Source organism: Macrotis lagotis, chromosome 1, assembly GCF_037893015.1.
Source record: "Macrotis lagotis isolate mMagLag1 chromosome 1, bilby.v1.9.chrom.fasta, whole genome shotgun sequence".
Classification (NCBI taxonomy): Eukaryota; Metazoa; Chordata; class Mammalia; order Peramelemorphia; family Peramelidae; genus Macrotis; species Macrotis lagotis.
Genome location: NC_133658.1, coordinates 356,658,416 through 356,681,579, shown reverse-complemented (window position 1 = coordinate 356,681,579; position 23,164 = coordinate 356,658,416). Strand labels below are relative to the sequence as shown.

The window sequence follows — 23,164 nt, the reverse complement described above, 5'->3', positions numbered from 1 at the left end:
AAGAAAACTTTCAACAGAGCAAAAATCAGTTCCAATGAGTCTCTCTCAGACAAGGAGCCTTTTACAAGGTAGCAGTTTGCAAGAGTTCCTCAGATGTTCCCTTTGGTTAGAGCAGTAAACTACAGAATTTGGCTTCCCCAGATCTGGCTGTTTGATAAATACACTCCCCACCCCCACTTTTGTCCCTCCTATATCCTTCTGACCTTTAATAGCAAGTAACAGTTAAAAAATTGATTCTTTTGGCTACTGATTTCACAAATGAAGAAAAATATACTGTTTAAGGTGTTAAATATTTTTACATGCAACAAACCTGGCAAAAACCTGGCCTCCGTGCACACTGTAGAGATCCAGGCATAAATGTCAGCGTTATAATTTGTTATAGGTTTCTGATGACCAGCAATGAAAATTACCACAAATTCTCACAATTTAAACCACTTTTACGTAAATGAGGACTTTCCTAAAACAGCTGCTGGAGGGAACTTTCCGCCGAGCCTCAGCAGGGCTCTCAAAGCCCCTGATACTGTGGCTCACTGAGGTACTCGTTCTTTGAGAAAATTCTACAAATATGAGTTTCTCTCCAAGTCTATGATTTGACCTTTAATAAAAAAAAATTACTAATAGAAGCCAGTTAAGAAAATGAATGGAACAGTTTTTTCAGCCTGAACAAACGTCATTTTATATGCTCAGTCCTGCTACATGTCTATACCTTCCAAGTCAGCAGGACTAAAAACCCCCATGTGGTCAACTTATTTCAAAGGCTCACTTACCAGACATGAAGCAGCGTAATAAGAAACCAAGAATTGAATGTATCAGGCATCTGGCACCCTACAAGACAACAACAAAACATTTTTTAAATGAAGGTACTTTGAAAGTAAAATGTGGAATAGCATATTTATTATATTTTAATTGCCAGTAGGAAGTTGATCAATTCATCATTTCATTGGTTCAACCACCACTTATTTATTAAATGCTTATTAGGTTCCAAACTACACATTTGGCATATGATAATATGCAAAGATGACAGCTTTTTATAGATATTGTTCTCTGATGATTTCATATGGCAAAGGATCCCTGGAGACTTCAAACTCAATTTAAAAAGCATAGAAGAAGATTTAGCATTCTCTTTTTTCTCTCTCTCTTCCAATAAAAGAAAGTACTTAATCTTTTTTAGATAAGGGATCCTGTTGGCAGTCTGGTAAAGCCTATGGACTCTTCCTCAAAATATTTCTGAAGGAAATGTTAAATACTGGTTAAGGGGGGGAGGAGGGGAGATGTAATTTTTTTCTTGCATCTTACTTCATGGAATTAAGGTAACAAGAAGTACTACAGAAATAAATATGATAATAACAGATCTACTGAAACGGCAAGAAGAGTTTTTTTTTCAGAAAGATCAGAGGAAAAAAATAAGAGCTAGAGGATATCAGAGCCTGATCAACAAAGGAACATGGTATTCAACAGCTAGCCCTGCCACCCTTGGCCCTATAGCAGCCCAGCCGAAAGAATGCTTTTCACCACTCACTGACAAAGCTGGGCAAGGGTTCCATCTGGTTCCAGAACCCACAAACCAGTTCTGTGCCCAGACTCTCAAATCTTTCAAATTTTTAAGAGGCCAAATCTCAGATCTTCTTGGAACAACCTTTGGCTGAAAGACAATTTTAGGGCACTCCAACTGCTCCTGGCAGATAACCTCCCCTTCCTAAGTAAAGGCAGACAGAGTTTTATCCTTAAATAAGAGGAAGCAGAATAAAGACACTTAATATGGTCAAGGCTATGCCTAGCCACATTGTCCTCTAGATCACTAATTCACTGAAGGGAAGGGAAGGCATTTCCTGTGTCAGAGTAATTACTTAAAACATGATAATGTACTCTAAGTGATAACAAAGGAGCAACAGTTTGGAAGAACAGAAAAAAGTAGGACTTCTGATGGTGGAGAGGAAGTCAAGGAAATCCAATCCTTACCAAAATGAATCTCACCAAGAGACCACTTTGACTGTCATGAGTTACTTTAAGGCTGCCTACCTTTAAAAAGAGAAAACTGGAAAAGGGAAAAAGAAAGATTAATGACAATGGGAAAGGTCCTCAAAAGAATATCTGGGGTAACTCCCTTTTTTCAGACAGGTATTATATACATTTTATTATTCCCATTTTATAAATGAAACAAGTGAGGCCCAGCGGGAGTAAATGACTTGTCCCAGTAAGCAGATTTCAGGCTATCTGACTCTCAATACAGTCTTCCTTTCCACTATATCATGTTGCTCACAGTAGCAACAAAGTGAAACCCTTCTCTTTCTTGCCTGCCTATGCACCGAATCTGCTTCAAAAAGTAGACCAAAGGGGCAGCTAGGTGGCACAGTGGACAGAGCACCGGCCCTGGAGTCAGAAGTACCTGAGTTCAAATCCGGTCTCAGACACTTAATAATTACCTAGCTATATGGCCTTGGGGCAAGCCACTTAACCCCATTTGCCTTGCAAAAACCTAAAAAAAAAAAATAGACCAAAAAATTAAAACAAATATTACATTGCCTTGGGCAGCCTGACCAAGTCTATATGGAATTAGGCTGATACCAAATAGCTCCCTACCCTAGGGAGAAACTGAGGTTTCTTGAAATTTTTCTTTCAACATGGAAAATGAAATTTGGCTAATTCTAAAGGACAGTCTGTTCTGCTACTACATCTACCTCAAACCTTCCCAACAGCCCCCAGGAGACCTTCCAAACTTCTTAAAACACAGAATTAGCCCTCAGGCTGTAAAGCATCCTGGCCAGGAGCTGGACTTAGGTCACAGTTTTGTCCTCTGGGGGCTGCCAACTCACTGCTCAAGATAGGAAGAAAATGAGTGTACTAGAATATCATCTTGTCAGAACATAAATGGTCATCCTAGCAAAAGTTGCAAATATTGATGAGGAAAAAACACATGTAGTTTCTGCAGCAGGTCAGTGAATCATGATTCAGTGAATATTTGAAAATTAAAATCCATATGCATATCTTTAGGTATCCTACACTAAATAAACAGCTGCCCTAAATCCCTAGGAAAGGAAAGAAAAAAGAAAATAGGAAAGATTAAAAAAAAGAAAAGAGGGAAAAGAAGAAAATCAAATGAGATGAAGCTATAAAGCAAATAAGATGATTTTAAAATTTTATATCAGAGCACACATTTAAATAATTGTCAGAATGACTCAAAGCATTACCTCTGATGCTGTTTAGTATGGGTGGTATTATAATTAATTTTAAGAGGCAGCAAGAATACTTAACTAGGAGTTAAGAAATTTGAGTTCTAGGGCAAATCCCCTTATTCACTTCCTATGTGACATTGGGAAATCACTTCCCTCAGTGCTTTGTTTTTTATCTCTTGGTAAGTATCCCTGATCTATCTTGTCCCTTCTGGTTTTAAGATTCTCTAACTGTTCATTTCAAAGCAATCACTTCAAAAAGCCATCTGATGATTATAGCAAAAGGGCTGCCACTGCTCCAAACATTTCTGGCACTCTTCCATTAGAATTGTCTTCAGAACCAGTTCAAAGTCATATATTAAAATCAGCCTCATCACTTTGCAATCCTTCATCTTTAACTCCAAATTTTATTACCCAGTTTACTCAATCATCTCTCATCCCAAATTTAACTCAGAATGTTAGGCTAATTCAAAAAATTAAATTCACCCTCAAGAAACAAGTATTTGCTGCCATTGTGGTTGTTCATAAGAATGGGGCCCAAGTTCTAACAACAATGTCAAAAGGGAGAACTCAAATAACTTTTAAGTGAAAAGCAATACCACTGCCATAAAGTAGCATAATGTTATAGGCACACATCAATAGGTAGTGTAAGTTACAGTAAAATCAGAAACAATTATGTAATGAGGACTATAAATGTATGCACTTTTATCTGTTATGTTATCTCTTATATATGCCAATGGATCTGTTATAAAATTTTGTAAATATATCATATCTTCCCAAAATATTCAATACTAGATTCAATCCTTCCTTTACTGAAGAATAATAGGAACAAAAAAGTAAGTTTTTTGAAAAAGAATGATACAAACAATTAGCAGCCATCTCAACAGCTTATCAAATGCAATAAATTTTAGGGCTAAATGTGCACCAATATATAAAATGTTTGTTGATAACAATGCAGAATTGTACATCAATGAACTGGTGAAAGTTACTTAAAACACACAAAAACTATACTACTTCAAAAACAATACAGTTCTTAAAAGCAATGGTAACTTCACCAAGTATAGAAATAATGTTTCTCCCTTTTGAACTGATTCTATGTAGAGAAAACATTTGAGAATCAAAAAGGGGGAAAAAAGCAGTTTTTCCCAACATGAAAGGGGAGAGAGGAAGGGAGAAAGTCACATATAAGAACATATAGATTACATTAGCTGTATGAATCAACATTTAAATTTTTTAATGTTAAATTAGATGAAAGAACCTAAAACTATTATATTTGTAATTCAAAGAGTTAAAACATTAAAAATAAACATAGTTTCAGCAAACCCATTGATCCAGCAATATCATTACTAGATCTGTATCCCAAAGAAATCACAAAAAAAAGAAAAAAAGATGCATATATACAAGAATATTCATAGCAGCTCTTGTTGTTGTGGCAAAGAATCAGAAATTAGGGGGATACCTATCAACCAGGGAATGACTGGGGGGGAAGAGGAAAAAAGAACCTGAAATAGTATATTTAATGAATGAACATGTACAATTTAACACTTAGAAGGTTTATTTTGTCGGGTGAGTCTGTAAGTGAATTTCACTGATGTTAAAAATGTGGTATATGAATATAATGGAATAATATTGCTCTATAAGAAACAATGAGCTGGCAGATTTCAGAAAAACCTGGAAAGACTTACATGAACTTATGCTGAGTGAAGTGAGCAGAACCAGAACATTGTACAGCTTAATAGCAACACCGTGCAATAATCAACTAGGACAGACTTTGCTCTTCTCAGCAAGACAGTGATTAAAGATAATTCTAAAAGACTTGGGATGGAAAATGCCATCCACATGCAGAGAAAGAACTATAAAACTTGGATACACAATAAAATATACTATTTCACATTTTAAAATTTGGTTTTTATTTTTTTTCCTTCTGATGGTTTTCCCCTTTTTGTTCTGATTCTTCTTTTACAATGTGACTAATATGGAAATATATGTAACATGATTGTACATGTATAATGTATATCAGATATTCACTGTCATGGGGAGGGGGAAGGAACGGAAGAAGGGACAAAAGTTCAAAAATGAATGATGAAAAATTACAAATAATTGGAAAAATAAAGAAAAAAATACAGTTTTAGTAAACAATTATAATTATCTGTTGAAGAAAAATAGCTAAAATGCTTTCATTCATTGTTTTAAGTAAAGATAATGAAAATGTCTGTCATATTTAGATAATAACTGCTTCAATTACTTGGACAAAATGAAATAAAGTTATCACTGTGGAGTCTTCTGATACAGCTATACAATTAATTTTTTAAAAGATCAAAATAAATTACAGCTTTAAAATAGTGCATGTGAGACAGTTTTCTCAATTGTGAAAAACAGATACTACAATTATGAAGTTTGCACAAAAAATAGTGTCTTCCTGACTATAGTGATTTAAACTGAAACTAAAAGACATGATTCCATTTCTTTTTTCAAAACCACTACAGAGCAGTCACTTACTTAGAAAGAATTCTTCAAAGTCAGTTTTCTCCACACAGCTAGTGTACATGCGAAGAGCAGCAATCTTAATCTTCTAGACAAAGAGAATAAAACCAAACTCAAGATATGATCAGATGGACATTCTAGTACATTAGGCAGGGTCAAAACCTCACAATTCTTGAAGTGAAAGGGATGGTTCTTGAGTGATTATTTCTTAAGTCCCCTGATAGATGTTTATCTATGTATTCTTGTGGATCTTCAAGGACACAAAATATACCTTTGTAGGAAAGCCATTTTAATAATACTCTAATAAAAGTCAAAAAGTTCTCCCTCAAGACCAACAGAAATTTCTCCTACTGCTTTCATTAAAGCCCATTTCACCTTATTTGAGCCTCCAAAAAAGGAAAATTACTACTTAGTATTTTCATTAAGACAGACACATCTGTATATACAGGTATACAGGTGTACACACACACACACACACACACACACACACACACACCTTCCCTTAACCCTCACAGACTCCCAATTCCAGAGACCATAACCCATTCCTTTACTGCTCTGCCATTTGTTTTGGATCTTCTTCTGTTTGTCCACATCTTTTTTACAGGCTGTTGAATAAAAGTAACTCTTGTACTCTAAGAGTTTGACTACAGGAAATCATTTTAGTCATCACACTCTTGCAGAGATAGTAGAATGTTTAACAATGATAACTTTTTCTGTGACTAAAAAAGAATGTTTCTCCCTTTCTAAACTAATTACTCATAAGTTAAGAAACTGAAGGTAAAATAAGAAGGAAAACATTCTTTCTCATTAATGAATAAACAACACTAGAAGATAACTTTCACTAAAATACTTCAAATGTACTTAAAAGCACTGGATCATATCTATAGACCTGGTGTCAAAGCCTGTCAGTCCAATATAGTACTAGGAGAAGAAATATTTCATCATCTCCAAAATATTTTATTTAAAAAAATCAACTGAATAAAAACTGACTGATTAATGAAAGATTTGTGGGGAAAATGAGATTTTCAGTTTATAGCAACAAAAATTTAAAAAAGCATTAACAAGCTCAAATATTATATTAAAAAGAAATCTAACAGGAATTTTAATAATCAGATATTTCTATAAAGGAAAAAACTACAACTCTACAAATATGTTACTGGTTCCACAACATTTTAACTAGTCAGTTCTGTTCAACAGATTCATTTTAGATCTTTCCATTCTTGATTAGTCTTGATGATCATAGACTCTCAGTTGGAATGACCCTTACAAGTCATCTAGGCCAATCCTCTACTTGGAAGTGTGATTCCCTTCTCCTATAACATCCTATATGATCCAACCTTTAGCCCTGAAGACTTGGGTTAACCATATTATAGTGGAAAATACATCTGCTACTCTGTAACTATAATGGTGCTTTCTTCCAGTACCAAAGCAAAAAAAAGCCTAACTCCTTTTCCACAAGAAGCTGAGATGAAGCTAAGGGTCACTAAGGACATGATTCTTACATCTATCTACTCCTTCCATTATGCCCTCTGGAATTCTCCTTCATACTTCTTACCTCCTTGCTCTCAATGAAATGAGACTTCTCTGAGATAACATTACATCCTTGGTCATCCTCTCTAATGCCGGCTGCAGCTAAACTCACCCTCCCCAAGACACTGATTCTAAAGTTGTAATACTCAATATCAGTTCTAAAACCTTCTCCTACTTTTTATTCTTGCCTCATTTATTTATTCCTTCATTAATTTAGTTATGCCTCTTTTTATTACTCAGCAGAAACCTCTCCTCCTTTGAAACTTACTCTTCTTAAATTTTTCATCATAGTTTGCTGAAACTATTGTGTACTGACCCTAGATCATTCTCCTTTCTTTTTTTTTTAACAAGTTCAGCACTTGGTTCATTTGTCTTCTCCTCCCTTAGTCTTTTTTTTTTTTTTTTTAGTTTTTTGCAAGGCAGTGGGGTAAGTGGCTTGCCAAGGCCACACAGCTAGGTCATTATTAAGTGTCTGAGGCCGCATTTGAACTCAGGTCCTCCTGACTCCAGGGCCGGTGCTCTATCCACTGCACCACCTAGCCACCCCCGCCCTTAGTCTTATACCAGGGGATTCATTCATATTGATGGCCCCTCACAATTTCCAACTTCTCTTCAAATTCATTGACCTACTCCTAAGACTCCACCTCAATTACACCTAAGGATGGTTAGATTCTGGATTTCACCACTACACACAAATGTTCCACTTCCTTCATCTGACCATAATTTCTTATTGTACCATCTCTCACTAAACTCTCCTTTCCTAAATCTATCCTAGGTTCCCATAACAACCTCCAATCTCTCTACCCACCTCAATACTGTCTCAGGTCATTATCCCTACATTACTCTTTCCTTTATTTTCCTATGCAGCTTCAATCCTACAGTTAACCAATTCAACTAAAAACCTTTTCCCTTGAATCCCTTGACCCTTTATTCTGTCACTGTTCATTTCTTATCAATCTCAGTCCTGGATTACTTCCACTATCAACCCCTTTCTCTCCTATGCAAGGACTGCTTGAACAGAATTAGACCAAGCCATGTAACTGTACTGACAGGTTATTACAATGTATGCTACCTAACATAAATAAATAGTCTCACAGCAGTATAGTCATTCTTTTACTTCCTAGCTCACTCCTTAGGAAAGTTATCCCAAACATTATCTTCTCAAGCCTCCTTTGTGTAAATGCAATCACACATATGCACACAAACAACAATCTGAGGAATTTACCTCATTTTACAGAGAAAACAGATGCTGAATTCACTCTTCTCACCAAATCTTCATCTCAAAACCCCTTACAATCATTTAAATCTCTCCTGTCTCTCAGTCTATGATGATGAGGTGGCCATTCTCCTTTCTAAGACCAATGCCTTTTCATAAATATTTAATCACATCCTCTCCAGTCTGCTTCAGCAGATTGTTACCTCAATCATTTCTTCCCCTTCTCTAATATTCAACCTCTCCCTGATCCACTGGTTCTTTTCTGTTGCCCTCAAATATGACTAAGTCTCTGCCATCCTTAAAAAAAGACTTCAGGGCGGCTAGGTGGTGCAGTGGATAGAGCACCGGCCCTGGAGTCAGGAGGACCTGAGTTCAAATCCAACCTCAGACACTTAATAATTACCTAGCTGTGTGCCCTTGGGCAAGCCACTTAACCCCACTGCCTTGCAAAAACCTTAAAAAAAAAAAGACTTCAACAAAATCTACCAATCCTTAAGCTTTTGTCTCTAACACCCTCCCTTCCTCAGTCAAACTCCTAGAAAGAGCTGTCTATATACAACATCTCCCTTTCCTCTTCTCTCACTCTATCCTCAACCCCTTACAATGCTTTGACCTCATCACTCAACTCAAATTACTCTTTCTAAAATTACCACTTAACTTGCTTAATCTGAAGGTCTTTTTATATTTTCAATTATCCTAGCTTCACTTGCCTAGGTCTCAATATAATGAGTCAGTGACCAATCATTACTAGAAGAATGTATCAGCCTTATCCTATTATCAGTAACAGTTTTGGCCTGTGGATAAAATTTTTTACTAAAATTCTTATTTATCTAGTGAATTTACTACCATTCAATTTGAACAATTTCTCTAAAGAAAGAATTCACTGCCCTGCCTTTGACAAGAGTTCTAACTGAACTTAGTGGTACATTCTCAGCTGAGAGACAACAGTTTTTCTTGCCCTTTTGTTATTTGGTTCCTGAAACCCTCTGAAATAACTGAAACTTGCCAACATATATACATTTGCTCTTTTATTTCCTCCCTTCCCTGTAGTAATGACCAAATTTAGTGCCCATGGATGTTATTTTCTCATTCAATTCAGTACAACAAATATTTATTAAGTGGAAACGGTCTGCAAGACACCATGCTTAGGCAATGGGGGTGAAGTGTAAAAAAATTATGTAGCCTCTGTGCACAAGAAAGTCTGAATAATTTTGATACAAAACAGAATGTGATAGGAGTAAAAGACAGCAAAGTTCTGAGCTATTTACATACTACCACTCACACCCATTATATTCCTGACTCCATGCTTAGAATGTTCTCTATCCCTAATTTAGGATTCATGGAACACCAAACTAATAAAACCTCTTTAAAACAGCAAAGAATCTCAGTTTCTTTTCTTCTGAACTCTTAGAAAGAATTCCTACCACTTAGGACATCATAAGACAGAGGTGGACATGCTGTGTCACAAAAGCATTCCCAGGGTTCAAGGAACAGAAAAAAAAATTATGAAATAAGATGAGAGAGAGAGAGAGAGAGAGAGAGAGAGAGAGAGAGAGAGAGACCAAGACCATAGAATAAATCATAAAATTAAGAAGTCAATCTAGGTAAAATCATATGGAAATTTTCCTTGTATTTTGTTGTTGTTCTTTTGTTCTAAAAAATACTAATGACATCACGAGCATGGTATGTGAATTGGATTTGAGTGAAGCAGAGTAGCTCATTCTCTACTCCAGTCAGGAGGAATCCAGTGGCAAGACAAAGGTCAAGAAGACTAGGCATGGTCCAAGATGCAGTGAGTGATCTAGGTCTTTTTAAATTAAGGCCTTTCTTACTAATACATTGTTGGTGGAGCTGTGAACTCATCCAAGCTTTCTGGAGAGCAATTTGGGATTATGCCCAAAGAGCAACAAAAATGTGCATACCCTTTGACCTAGCAATACCACTACTGGGTCTATACCCTGAAGAGATCATGAAAAAGGGTAAAAATATCACTTGTACAAAAATATTTATAGCAGCACTGTTTGTGGTGACAAAAAATTAGAAATTAAGTAAAAGCCCATCAATCGGGGAATGGCTTAACAAACTGTGGTATATGTATGTCATGGAACACTACTGTTCTATTAGAAACCAGGAGGGCTGGGAATTCAGGGAAGCCTGGAAAGATTTGCATGAACTGATGCTGAGCGAGATGAGCAGAACCAGAAAAACATTGTACACCCTAACAGCAACATGGTGGTAATGATCAACCCTGATGGACTTGCTCATTGCTTCAGTGCAACAGCCAGGAACAATTTTGAGCTATCTGCAATGGAGAATACCATCTGTATCCAGAGAAAGAATTATGGACTTTGAACAAAGATCAAAGACTATTTACCATCAAATTAGGGGGGAAAAAGCATTATATTATTATGTAATTTTACTATCTCATACTTTATTTTTCTTCCTTAAGGATATGATTTCTCTGTAATCACATTCAACTGAGATCAATGTATAACATGGAATCAATGTAAACACTAACAGAATGCCTTTTGTGTGGGGTGGGGAGAGGAAAGCAAGAATTGGGGGGGACTGTAAAATTCAAAATAAATAAATAAGCTCTTTCTCTTCAAAAAAAAATCAAGGTCTTTCTCTCAATGACAAAAGGCTAGGTAAAAATTGAGGTAAAAGATGATCCAAAAATATTAATTTAGACAAGAAAGACCTTCAGAGTTTCTGGCCAGAATATAAAACAATTGCTATTTACATTCATTCTAAGATATCACTACCTAAACAATGTGCCGTAAAGACTTGGCCATTCAACAAAAGCCAGAATGTATTTTAATAATCACCCAAACAAAATCCCATCTGCCTTTTCCCCTGGAAAACATAAATAAGGAAGAACTAAGAAAATAGACTATACGCTGAAGTGACCAAAGGTTCCTCAATACTCAAAAAAAATTGATAGGTTATTTTTCCCTCTCTGTTATCTCTTTTCTCTTATTTTTCCTCCCCCCCCATTTTCCCCTTATGTCAAATCCTTCTCATTCCTTTAGCTTAAAAATAACCCATTCATCTATTTTGCCCTCTCCAGTTATTATACAACAAATCATTAAAAACTAAATTAAACTATCCTAATTATAGTCATTTCGAGAAAATGAAAAGGGGAGAAAAAAGTGGGGTTTTTTTTATTCGTTGCAGGGAGATGGTGCTGCTTAATAAATTTTATTATCATATAAACGACACATATTTCCAATTACTGAAGAGCAAACATGAAGCAAAAAGTACTCAACACAATTCAATCTTCTTTTGATTCCCAAAAACACTTCAGCAAATGATGCTTTATTATATTTATAATATTCATATTTTACAAATATTGTAAACATCAGTAACACGCACTAAAGACACAAAGGGAAAAAAAACTGAACTGAATCTTTTCAGAAGCAATGATACCCTGGATATTCTTTTTTATTTTTTAATAAACACTTTATTTTATTCATTTTCTACTCTCAAATAAAAGGAGTATAATGGGTATGTGCATTAATTCCTTGGCAAAATGATCTGGCTGCCCTCTTTCAAATTAAATTCTTGAATTAAGGCTAAAGGAGTCTTTTCCCAAGTTATTTTGTCCTCTTTGCCAAAACAAAATCTTCAGTCTTTGTTAGCACTCTTTTTTTTTTTAAAAGGTTTTTTTGTAAGGGAATGGGGTTAAGTGGTTTGCCCAAGGCCACACAGCTAGGTAATTATTAAGTATCTGAGGCCGGATTTGAACTCAGGTACTCCTGACTCCAGGACCAGTGCTCTATCCACTGTGCCACCTAGCCGCCCCTTTGTGAGCATTCTTGATTATCCAGACTTCAAACTACTTTCAATTATATTTCTGTATCTGTAACTATATTACTCATCAGTGATAATACACTATTCTAGCTAATTTACCATTTGTGAACTAAGAGCAATTAGTAATATCATCATTTCAATGAGTGTTTTACATGCATCTTTCCTCTACTCTAGATCTCTTCCCTCATCTTCAGTTTCCATCCCAGCACTCAAGAGTCAGGACCCCGAACTGTTGATTGGTTACAGAGCAACAGAAAAGGAAAAACAAAGCCAAAAACACAGCAAAGTCAAGATCATAGATTTTCCTGACTTTTCTCAGTTTTCTGAACAAGAAATTTCAACCAAAGATGACATAATAACTTGAACTCTTCGATTCTTTTTTTAAGCTCTTCAATTCTTAGCCACAATTATATTCCTTTTCCATTACCACCTTCCCCCTATATGCTTTGAGAGTAGAAGGGCCAGTAAACAAATATTATTGGGAAAGGAAAGCCATCACTCGACTATCTAAATCAATTTTAACAAACTTAAATAAAATTATTCAGTAGGGTTTTCCGTAATGCCAAAGCAGTCAGGAAATCAAACAAAAGTTTCAAATTTGAGTATCAATTTCTGTTTTAAAATTTTATTTTTATTCTTAACATAAGTTCCCCCAAAAGATATTCCATATACCTAGAAGAACAGAAAAGGAGGATTTCACATGAAACTACAGGTTTCTATTGTGTAAATTTGCTTTTATTAAGTACATAATACATTCAATCAAAGTTCATCTGTTTGTCTGTACTTCTTTCTTGCCTTTCTATTCTTTTCTAAACTTTTCTGAAAAATATTATTCAATAACCCTCTTTTCCCCTTTTCTTGATATCCTGCTTATCTCTCTTGACTTCCCACCCCTCAGACTGCCCTTGCCATGGATATGCATTGGTTAGACTTTTTAAATTGTTTTACCTCCCAACATCTCTAATCCATATTCCATTCAACAAGCATACAGAAGGCAAATTTCTTTATCCCTACTATGAAAGGAAACTGTTCTATTTCATCTTCTTTTAAGTAACTATGAAAAATGAAATATATATAGTAACAAAAACTTGTGCAAAATCATCTTGTATCAAACCTGGGGCAGGTTTGAGTTCAAATCCAGCTGCAGACTCTTAATAATTACCTAGCTGTATGATCTTGGACAAATCACTTAGCCTCATTGCCTTGCAAAAACTAAAGCAAACAAACAAACAAAAAGTATCAAACCTGCCACAACCACATAGCAGTGATATCCTCATTCTGTGTTTCTACAAAAGTACAGGCAAAATGTAATAAGATCTAAACAACTACTCCATCCAGGATCCTAGGATTTAGACAAATGGTCAGATCCCAAAGCAGGAATCTGAGAAATTCTAGTCTTCTTACTTATGTACCAGAAAGACATTTCCATAGGAAATTCCTGATGAAATGGTCCATTCTATGCCCCCTACCATCCATCTGATTAAGACTTAACTTACTTGACTGGTAGAGAATAACAGAGAAACAGAAAAATTATGAAAGGCTCACTAGAGAAGCTTACTTAGAAAGCAATAAAGACAAAGCTATAATGGAGCAGAATGTTAAAGAACAAGCTAAAAAAGCAAATCTTGAAGGACTTTACCCATCTACTGTATTTCAATGGTCCTATGAATCCCATGGCTTCAATTATCTTTGTGAGAGCACCAACTTTCTCTTCAATGGGTTTTGAGGAGTCCTTAGAATTTAGAAGCTGTTTGAGCAAAAAAAGAAAAACATTAAGGTATTGGGGGGGTGGGGGGGGTCCCTCCAACCAAATTTTGCTGGAAGTTATTCTTTAACTTTCCAAGTCTAGGTTTTAAAATCTCATCTCTCTGGCATCCAGTACCCTTTGCACCTGCCTTAAACTTCGATATTTGCCGAATGTACTACAAACATTGTATGTCCATTTGTCTGCTATATTACTCTACCCCAATCCCCACCTGGGAACAGTAACAAATAAGTTTCTTTGCTACAGGAATGGAAAGCTCCATGGAAAGGGAGTTCTTTAAAGGCAGAATCCTAATCCCAGATCTCATGGAGCAATTCTGGGAGCAAGAATGTTATGTTTACTAGCATAAAGAAAGATAGAGAAATAATTTTTATGGCTGACATAAAGTTTATTAACAACTATTCAATCTCATTTTACAAATATTATTTAATTTGATCATCACACCACCATGGGAAGTAGGTATTGCTGTTACTCACATTTAAGTCAGGAAACTGAAGCAGACAAAGGTGAAGTGACTTGTCTAAAATTATAAAGCTACTACGTGTCTGATGCTGCATCTGGACTCAACTATGCCTGATGCCAGATCCAGGTCCTGAGTCATCTAGCTGCCTCTATCACTACCATCTAATTTATTAAAAGAACCTATATACCTACGGTAATACAATTTCAAAAAGTGACAAAATGCATTTGGCAAAATGGTAAAATGTTTGGATTAAAAATCTACAGTCTCTAAATTAAATATGAATTCTCTAAAAGACAAGTGGTACGCTCAGTCAAAAAATAAAGAGCAGATTCCCTTATCATCCTTTTCCATTAAAGAATTTTTCGAATAGAACAAGGCTATGTCAGTAATTGGGATTTTAAAACAGAACTACAACCTACATAAATGTGACTTCTCACCTGGATTGTAGTGTGATAAGTCCTGTTTGGCCTTGGGCCTATTCCAATGATCTGTTCCGATCCACCATCCACTTGGGAAAGGTTCTTCTGGGACCACTGGAAGAAAATGATCAAAAAAATGAACAATTCTTTAGTTTTCACTCCAAATGTTAAATGACTTCTGGTAACACAAGACCATTTCTACACTGGTCAGAGCACAGCAGCTTCTGAGTATCTATCTGCTCAATACCAATTAAGCAAGGGCAAATAAGGGCTGCAAGATGGCACAGTGGGGTAACGCACTGGTCCTGGAGTCAGAAGAACCTGAGTTCTTACTATCTGTGTAGCATACAGGGCCATGTCCAGTTGTCCTGATTCACAGTGGTCACTAAACCCAGATGGCTCCAGAGGAAAAAGTGAGGCTATTGACTTGCACAGTACCTGCTTCATTCAAATTCAATTCATTCAAATGTCATGGTATCACTTTCCTGATGTCATGGTCCTCTTTGAGAATGAAGGACAAACATCAACCAATAAATCAACAAAAGGGGATTTATTAACAAATGGGGATTATTATTTTATTCTATTCAAGAAAAAAACACACACACATACTCAGAAGTAGATAATATAAGGTAATTTGGAAGATGGAACAGCATTAGCATCTGGGGGTATCACAAAAAGTCTGATATATAGGAAGACTCCTAAACTGAGTTCAGAAAAAATCAGGAGGATTCTAAGAGATATCTTTGGGAAGGAAATGCCTTCCAGGGATGGAAGGTAACTTATACAAAAACAAAGAGATAGAGATGAAATGATGTGTATGAGAAGTAAGCAAGAATACAGTTTGGACATGTTGGGTTTATGTCTATGAGAGAGTCACTTGGAAATATCATATAATCACTGATACAGGACTAAAAGTGAGGGTTGAGTTGGATTTATATTTTTCAGAGTCATACAGAGAATAACTGTCAGCAGTAAGGGAAAAACCAGCAGGATCAAGACCTGGGTTCTAGAATTTAATTCAAGTAGCAGTCAACAACAGGCATTTTAAAAAATACTAATCTTAACAATGGAAAAAAATTCAGATCAGAATTTCCTCTCTTGGGATCTGATTAAATCATAGCACATTTAGAATGAAAATACTAGTTCTCTTGTTAATCCTAACAAGGTGGGGGGGGGGGGTATTTTCATTTGTAGGCATCATCTATTACTATTCTTCTAAATATGGTTATTAAAAGATTAGTCAGGATTCTTCTGGTCTGTCCCAAGGACATCTATGCTTTAATTCATGAGTATCAAGCAGGCTTTGTAAAGGGCAGACTAAACACAGAACACCTCATATTACATCACATACATCAATTTAATGGTCCAGCTAGGGCACAAAGCACTCAAACAGGTTCAAAGACCACAACTAATAGTGGTTCTACCTACCTTGGGTTTTGGCTATGTTCTCTTCCACTAAGGTTAAATGGCTTCTCTCCCCAAGCATCTCCAGTAGTAGCCAATAGATTGCTGCTGTGGCTGTACCTCCCCCTTCCTATCCTATCATTATTCATGAACTGACATTTCTCTAACACCATGTTAAGTATAGCAGATGGTAGGTATAAAATGGACAACACTTAAGTTTTTACGTACATATATGTACATTTATTTATTTTTCCTGCTAACCTTCCACTACCACCCAATGTTTCTATCTCTACTCATGAAGGAAAGCATTCATTTTTAAATGTCTTTGATACACCCAAAGTTGGAACCACTGAGAATACTCACAGAAATGTCATGCAGCTAATACAGAAAACAACTGAAAGAGAAGAGACACAGAGGCAAAGTAAAATAGGACAGGGATAGTGCCTGAAGGTGTAGTGATATTTTAGGAGGGAAAGAGGATAGTCAGGAGTTTGATAAACTGAAGTTAAGCTTAAAATTGAGAGAATAAACCTATTGCTCAATTATATCAGAAAAGAGAATATCAATCAATAAGTATATGCATAGCACTATACTTGGACTTCTTGAGAAATTCTAAGAAAGTATGAGACAGTTATGTCCTCAAAGAGTTGTTTAGATGGAGATGAAACTCAAACCTAATGAAATACAATAAAATAGACAATAAGGTCTTTGATTTCAGGACCCATGTCATTTTTCTTATCTGAATCCTTATAACATAGTACTTCATAAATTTTTGCTGAATTTGGAGCATCTCAAGAACCATTGACAGGATACAATGTTGGTTGAATCAAATAAGAAATTTAAGAGGGATAAAAACAGGCAATTTTTCAGGGTAGCTAGGTGGCACAATAGATAAAACACTAACCCAAGAGTCAGGAGGATCAGAGTTCAAATATGACCTCAGATGCTTAATAATCACTTAGCTATGTGAACGTGGGCCTGTGATTTAACTTCATTGCCTTGCAAAAAAACAAAAAACAAAAATCCAGGCAGTTTTCACATGAAATCAAAGCTATCTATAGTCATAAGAAAAAAATACTCAAAATTACTATTGTTCAGAGAAATGCGTATTAAACAACTCTGAAATACTACTTCCCAGCTATTAGAAATGACATGCTAGAACAGTTGAGGAAAAATAGGTATACTAATGAACTGGTGGTGGAATTATAAATTAGTTTACCCATTCCAGAGAATAATTTAGAATTATGTTCAAAAAGCTATAAAAATGTTTATTTCCTTTGGCCGAGGAATATCACTACTAGGTCTGTACCCCCAAAAAAGATCAAATAAAAAGTAAAAGGACCTATATGTACAAAAACATTTACAGCAGCTCTTTTTGTGGTGACAAAGAATTGGAAATTTTAAGGGAATGTATATCAGTTGGGGAATGGATAAGCAAGTTGTGGCATATGATTGTGACGGAATACCATTGTACTGAAAGAAATGACAAGGAAGAGGGAGATAGTTTTCAAAAACCATGCAAAGATCTAAAGGAACTAATGCAAAGAAAAGTGAGAAGAACTGAGAGAATTGTAAGATTACTGTTCACAGTAACAGCAATGTTATAATGATGATCAACAGTCAAAACATTTGGCTACTCTTATATAATACAATAATCCAAAAAATTCCAAAGGACTCGTGAGTCAAAAAAAAAGTTATTCACCTCCTGAGAGAGAACTAATGAAATGAGTACAAATTGACATATAATTTTCTTGCTTTATTTATTTATTCATTCATTCATTCATTTATTTATTTATTTTTGCGATGTGGCTAATGTGGAACTATATTTTACATGATTTCACATGTATAACTGATATCATTAAGTTTACTTCTTCAGTGGGAAAGGAAGGGTGAAAAGGAAAAAGAGAATTTGAAACTCATTTTTTTTAAATGTTAAAATTTTTTTTTAAAGAAATATGAAAGGAAAGTGAAGTCATACATTTGAGTTCAAAAGTCAACCTTAAATGTACAATATGGGGAAGACATAAGACACCAGCTTAGTTTACAATAAGACAGGTATAATCTGTGCTTTAGTCAAACCGCAATCTAGAGCACCAGGTTCAGGTCTAAGTGATATATATTAGGAATTAGGAAGGACATCAGTAAACTGGAGACTATCCAGAGGAAGGCAAATAAAATTGCCTAAGAAAATGTCATCAACTAAATCAACTGAAGAAATAGGCAATGTTTTGTCTGGATAAAACTTGGAGGAACATGATAGTTGTCTTCAAGTATCTGAAATGTAGAAGAGGAATTAATTTTGTTTCTGTCTCCAGAAGGCTGCCTTAAAATATTCGCAAATCTCTCCCATCATTTAAAAAAACCTTCATTAGAACTTATTTGCCCCTTAAGCAAACTCCTAGAAACTGTTAGCAATAGGTGCCTTCCAATTTCTCTCTCACTCACTTGTCACTCTTTTGCAATCTGGCTTCTGACCTCATCACTGAACCTCTCTGCAAAGTTATTAAAAAAATCTCTAAATTATCCAATCTAATGGTATTTTTTTTTTCAGTCTGCATCCTTCTTAATCTCTCTGCTACATATGACCTTACTGACCCACTCTCTATTCTCTGGAATTTTGTGACACTACTATCTCCTGGTTCTCCTATGACTTTTCTAATCACTTATCCCAGTCTCCTTTACCAGCTCCTCAACCATATTACATTCTATTTGTATAAAGCAAAGACTTTATCTCTTCTCTTCTCTCTATATATACACTCTGACTTGATGACCTCATCAGCTCCTATGATTTAACTGTCAGTTCTATGCAGATGATTTAGGATCTCCACAACCAATCTCTATTCTAAGAACCAATCCCCTCTCAATGGTGAACTACTGGACATTTCAAACTAGATGACCCCCAAAAACCAAACCATTTGTCCCAGAAATCTTAAATAACATGCTTCAAAGAAATTGTTCCCCCCCAGAAGACATCCTTATCTTCCAAACTGCCTATTTCTGTCAAGGACACCATTATCACCTTCCCAGTTTCCACAGTATACAACTCCAGTGTTATCTTCAGTTCCTTACTATCACTCTCTTACTTTCATTGACACTGATAACATTAATCAAGTTCTCATATTTTGTCATTTCTCTCCACAGCATTTTATATAGGAATCATCATTACTTAGGTCACCAGTCTAATTTAGGGTCTCAATTCACCTCATACCTGGTCTATTGCTAATAACTGGTCTCCCCACTTCATGCCTCTTCCCTCCTCCAATTCATTCTCCACACAGCTGTCAAAGTGATTTTCTTTAAGTACAAATCTCTTCATGTCACTCTGCTACTCAAATTCCAATGGCTCCCTATTGCTTCTAGGACAAAATACAAATTCCTCATCATGGTTGATAAAGCTCATCACAATCTGGTCATTATCTACATTTTCAGTCTCATTACATTCCTTCCATCACAGTACTTAACAAAGTGGTACACAGAACATAGTAGGCACTATCTAGTACTCATAGACTTAACTACATTCAGTCAAACTGATGTTCATGTATATAACTCCATGCTTTTTTACTATCTCTCATGCCAAGAATGTATGCTTTCCTTAACTCTGCCCCTCATGGAATTTCTTTCTTCCTTCAAAATTTGACTTTTTCTTCAAACTTCCTAACTGCTGGGGCCCTCTCTCCCTAAATTATTAATGTAAACAAGATGTGTTCTCGAATAGAATTTAAATTTATTGAGAACTAGAACTTGTTTCACTGTTGTCTTTGAATCCCCAGCACCTGACACAACGTCTGCCTGGCACAGAATAAGCCCTTAATAAATATTTGTTGACTGACTAAGCTAGGACAAGTTGGGGGAAGTTGCAAGGCTAATTTAAGCATATTCTAGGGATAAAATCCTTACAATTAAAAGTTTTCCTAAAATGGAGTGGGCTGCCTCAAAGAGGGAGTGTTACCTCCCTCATTAGTGGGTTCCCCCAAGCCACTGTTACTGCATCATCATCTAAGCATATATAATATTTATATGCTGTTTTAATATTTGAAGAGCACATTATAGAGATTATATTTTATTTCAAATCTCATTTTTCCTCATGACTACTTCTCAGGTGTGTAATAGAAGGGATTCTTGGTAGTAAATAGTTTGGCATAGATGGTTTCCAAATGTGACAGAAGTTCAAAAGAAATTCAGAGAAAGGAAAGAACAGTGGATATAAGTCACTAGGGAATAAATAAAAAGCAGGTCTCGAAGGAAAGAAGATTTTGATGGGAAGAGGAAAAAGGGAAAATAATAACATCTGTTATCAAAAAATGCAAAAATAACAAGAAGTAGGACAAGTGATAGAACCTGAATCCATTCAAGCTACTGCTTTCATACTCTGCTTCCAATAACATTTCACCATTGTTTATAAACACATACATTATATGTTTTTTGTTTGTTTCCTTATAGAGGCAGTAGGATGTGGTAGTGAGAGCTATGGGCTTGGAAGTCAGAAAAACTGAGTCCCAGCTCTAACACTTACTCCATCCTTTTGATCATGAGCAAATCACTTATATCCCCAGGTCTCAATTTCCTCATCAGTTTGAGATGTCACCTTTATAAAGTACCTTGTGCAATATATCTAGTGTAGATATTATAATTTTCAGTGACAACATATAGTCCTGATATTTCTAAAAAATTGAACTTGATTGGTTTATATAACTCCCTATACAGACAAGATCCACTCTGGAACTTAAAAACCTTAAAAATGGTTGTCAGTGATTGTGAAAGAAAAAGTGACTTGCTCAGGGCCATATAGCCAGGATATCAGAGAGAAGATCTGAACGCAGATCTTCATGCCTCCACCTTGTTTGCCAATTTCAATTAATAACGAAGGAGAAAGTCCCAATTTATAGTCTGACTACAATAAGGGCCTAAGACACTTGGGAGCCAGAGTCCAGGAAACTAAGTGCCACGTAAGCACATGCTTCTGTCTGTCAGTTTCAAGCTGAATCGCACTCAGAACTCTGGAAAGACAATCCTTTCATTGTCATCTTCATTATAACTCACTTTCAGGTTTGCAAACTGCTTTCTTCACCTGAACCCTGTGAGCTAAGTTATGCAAAGATTTCTGGCATTGTTACAGATGAATAAAATGAGGCACTTAAGCTAACCTACTTGTCTAAGATACAACAACCAATAAGTGTTGCTATGCAAGAGACTCTCTTGCAAGTGAGGGACTGGAGCAGTATGGTTCAATAAGGGAAAACACACTGACTTTAGAGTCCAAGGGCTGGGGTTCCAATCCCACATGATACTTATTACCTGTCCAAGTTGAACAAGTCACCTAACCTCCTTAGGCTTCAGTTTCCCTATCTGTAAGAAAAGAGGAGAGTGAAAGAAGAGGGGAACAGAGGGGAGGGGAAGAGATGAAGGGTAGAGAAGAAAAATAGAACAAAAAAAGAAGATTGGACTTAAAAGGCTCTGTGGCTTTTCCACCTCTGGATCTATGATTCTAGGATACTATGTCTGCCTATAAATGTTGCCTGCCATCTCTCAATGTTGCTCTACACTGTTGTGTTTTAGCTGGTTCTCATGTAGAATGAAGCACTTTTATATTTCCTTGCCCTTTTAAAATCTTAGCTCCCTAAGCAGCTGCAAAAATGAGAAGAAGCTGAAAAGTAGAATCTCAACTGAATATCTGGAAGGAATTCCTAATAATAAAAGTCATCAGACTGTAGCCTGGTCTCCCAAGCTGGGTGATGGAAGTCCAGAATTGGAGTATTTATTAGCAGCACCACCCAAGACACCACACTATAGGAAAGTCTCAGGCTGGGCAGCATCAGAGAAGTCTAAAAGGGGCCCATGAGGTATTCCCATCACAGGCTTTGGTTGACTAATCTATAAATACATGACATTTGGACACAAACAGTAAGGTTTTCATACCAAGAGAAGAACAACAAATCTTACCTGGAAAATGCCAGAGGATGTCTGGAGCCACCGTCTTTGGTAAAAAAGTAAGGGTGTCAACTGACTGCATGCTGTTACCCACTGAGTTACACCAGGTTGGCCCTTCTAGAAGAAAAGAAAGAGGGTCTTCCAAGATTCTACATAATGTAGCAACAAAAAAAAAACAAACTAAGTTGGAAAATTCCATCTGACTAAGACAAACAACTATCTGCTAGCAAAGGGATCATTTCAAATTGGGACCAAGAAACTCACTGATGACAAGGTGCCTATCCTAGGTGCCTATCCTTGGAACAACTGGCAGAAACCAAAGGAAGTTCATCAATAAAGGTAGGGATAGGAGGGGAAATAAAAGACCCAAACAATTAACAATAACTCACATTTTATGTGGAAATTATATTCAATTACAAAGCACCTGAGACAGATCCTATATCACATGATCCTCACAACAGATGTAACCACCATAAATATTTTAATACATAAAACATGGAAAATAAGACATTTCAAAACTTTCTATATATCTGTTCACCTCAAAGTTAAATATCAGCAATACTTTCAAAGGTAACTTATTTATCTTAGTGTAAATTGCTACAAATGGAACAGAGCTATAATCTTTATTTACTGAGTCCACTAAAAAGTCTTATAAAGAATAAGGAAAAATTTACACCAGAACAGAAAGTGAATATAGGTTAAAGATCAACAAATCTCTCTTATCTTACAGATGAAGATACCCAACAAGTGGTATGACTTTCCCAAGCATATACTAGGAGAGGATGGCAAAGCCAGTAACAGAACCCACAGTCCGGATTCATATAGGAAAATACGGGCAAGAGGGAAAGAAATGTGAAAAGTCACAAACAATACTATTACCAAAAGGCAAGTGGGATGATATCAATTACCAAACCATTTTTTCACTATTCCAATTTATGATAAATTCATGATTTATAATTGAACTATGATAAC

General features: G+C 35.9%; 1 protein-coding gene across 4 annotated transcripts in view; it reads right to left on the bottom strand.

Annotated features, from left to right (window-relative positions):
* Positions 1 to 23,164, bottom strand: part of UQCC1 (ubiquinol-cytochrome c reductase complex assembly factor 1) — a 141,979-nt gene that overhangs the window by 96,370 nt on the left and 22,445 nt on the right. For 2 of the 4 annotated variants that reach the window (XR_012473713.1, XM_074212076.1), the window contains exons 2-6: positions 22,205 to 22,309; positions 14,879 to 14,974; positions 13,853 to 13,960; positions 5,670 to 5,742; positions 768 to 825 (exon numbers count right to left, since the gene is read on the bottom strand). Coding sequence is in view for 3 of the 4 variants with exons in the window: in XM_074212076.1 (XP_074068177.1) it covers positions 768 to 825; positions 5,670 to 5,742; positions 13,853 to 13,960; positions 14,879 to 14,974; positions 22,205 to 22,309 (440 nt within the window). In the remaining variant the exon portion in view is untranslated. The remainder of the gene's footprint in view (positions 1 to 767; positions 826 to 5,669; positions 5,743 to 13,852; positions 13,961 to 14,878; positions 14,975 to 22,204; positions 22,310 to 23,164) is intronic. The other 2 variants (XM_074212077.1, XM_074212078.1) reach the window with 2 other exon arrangements.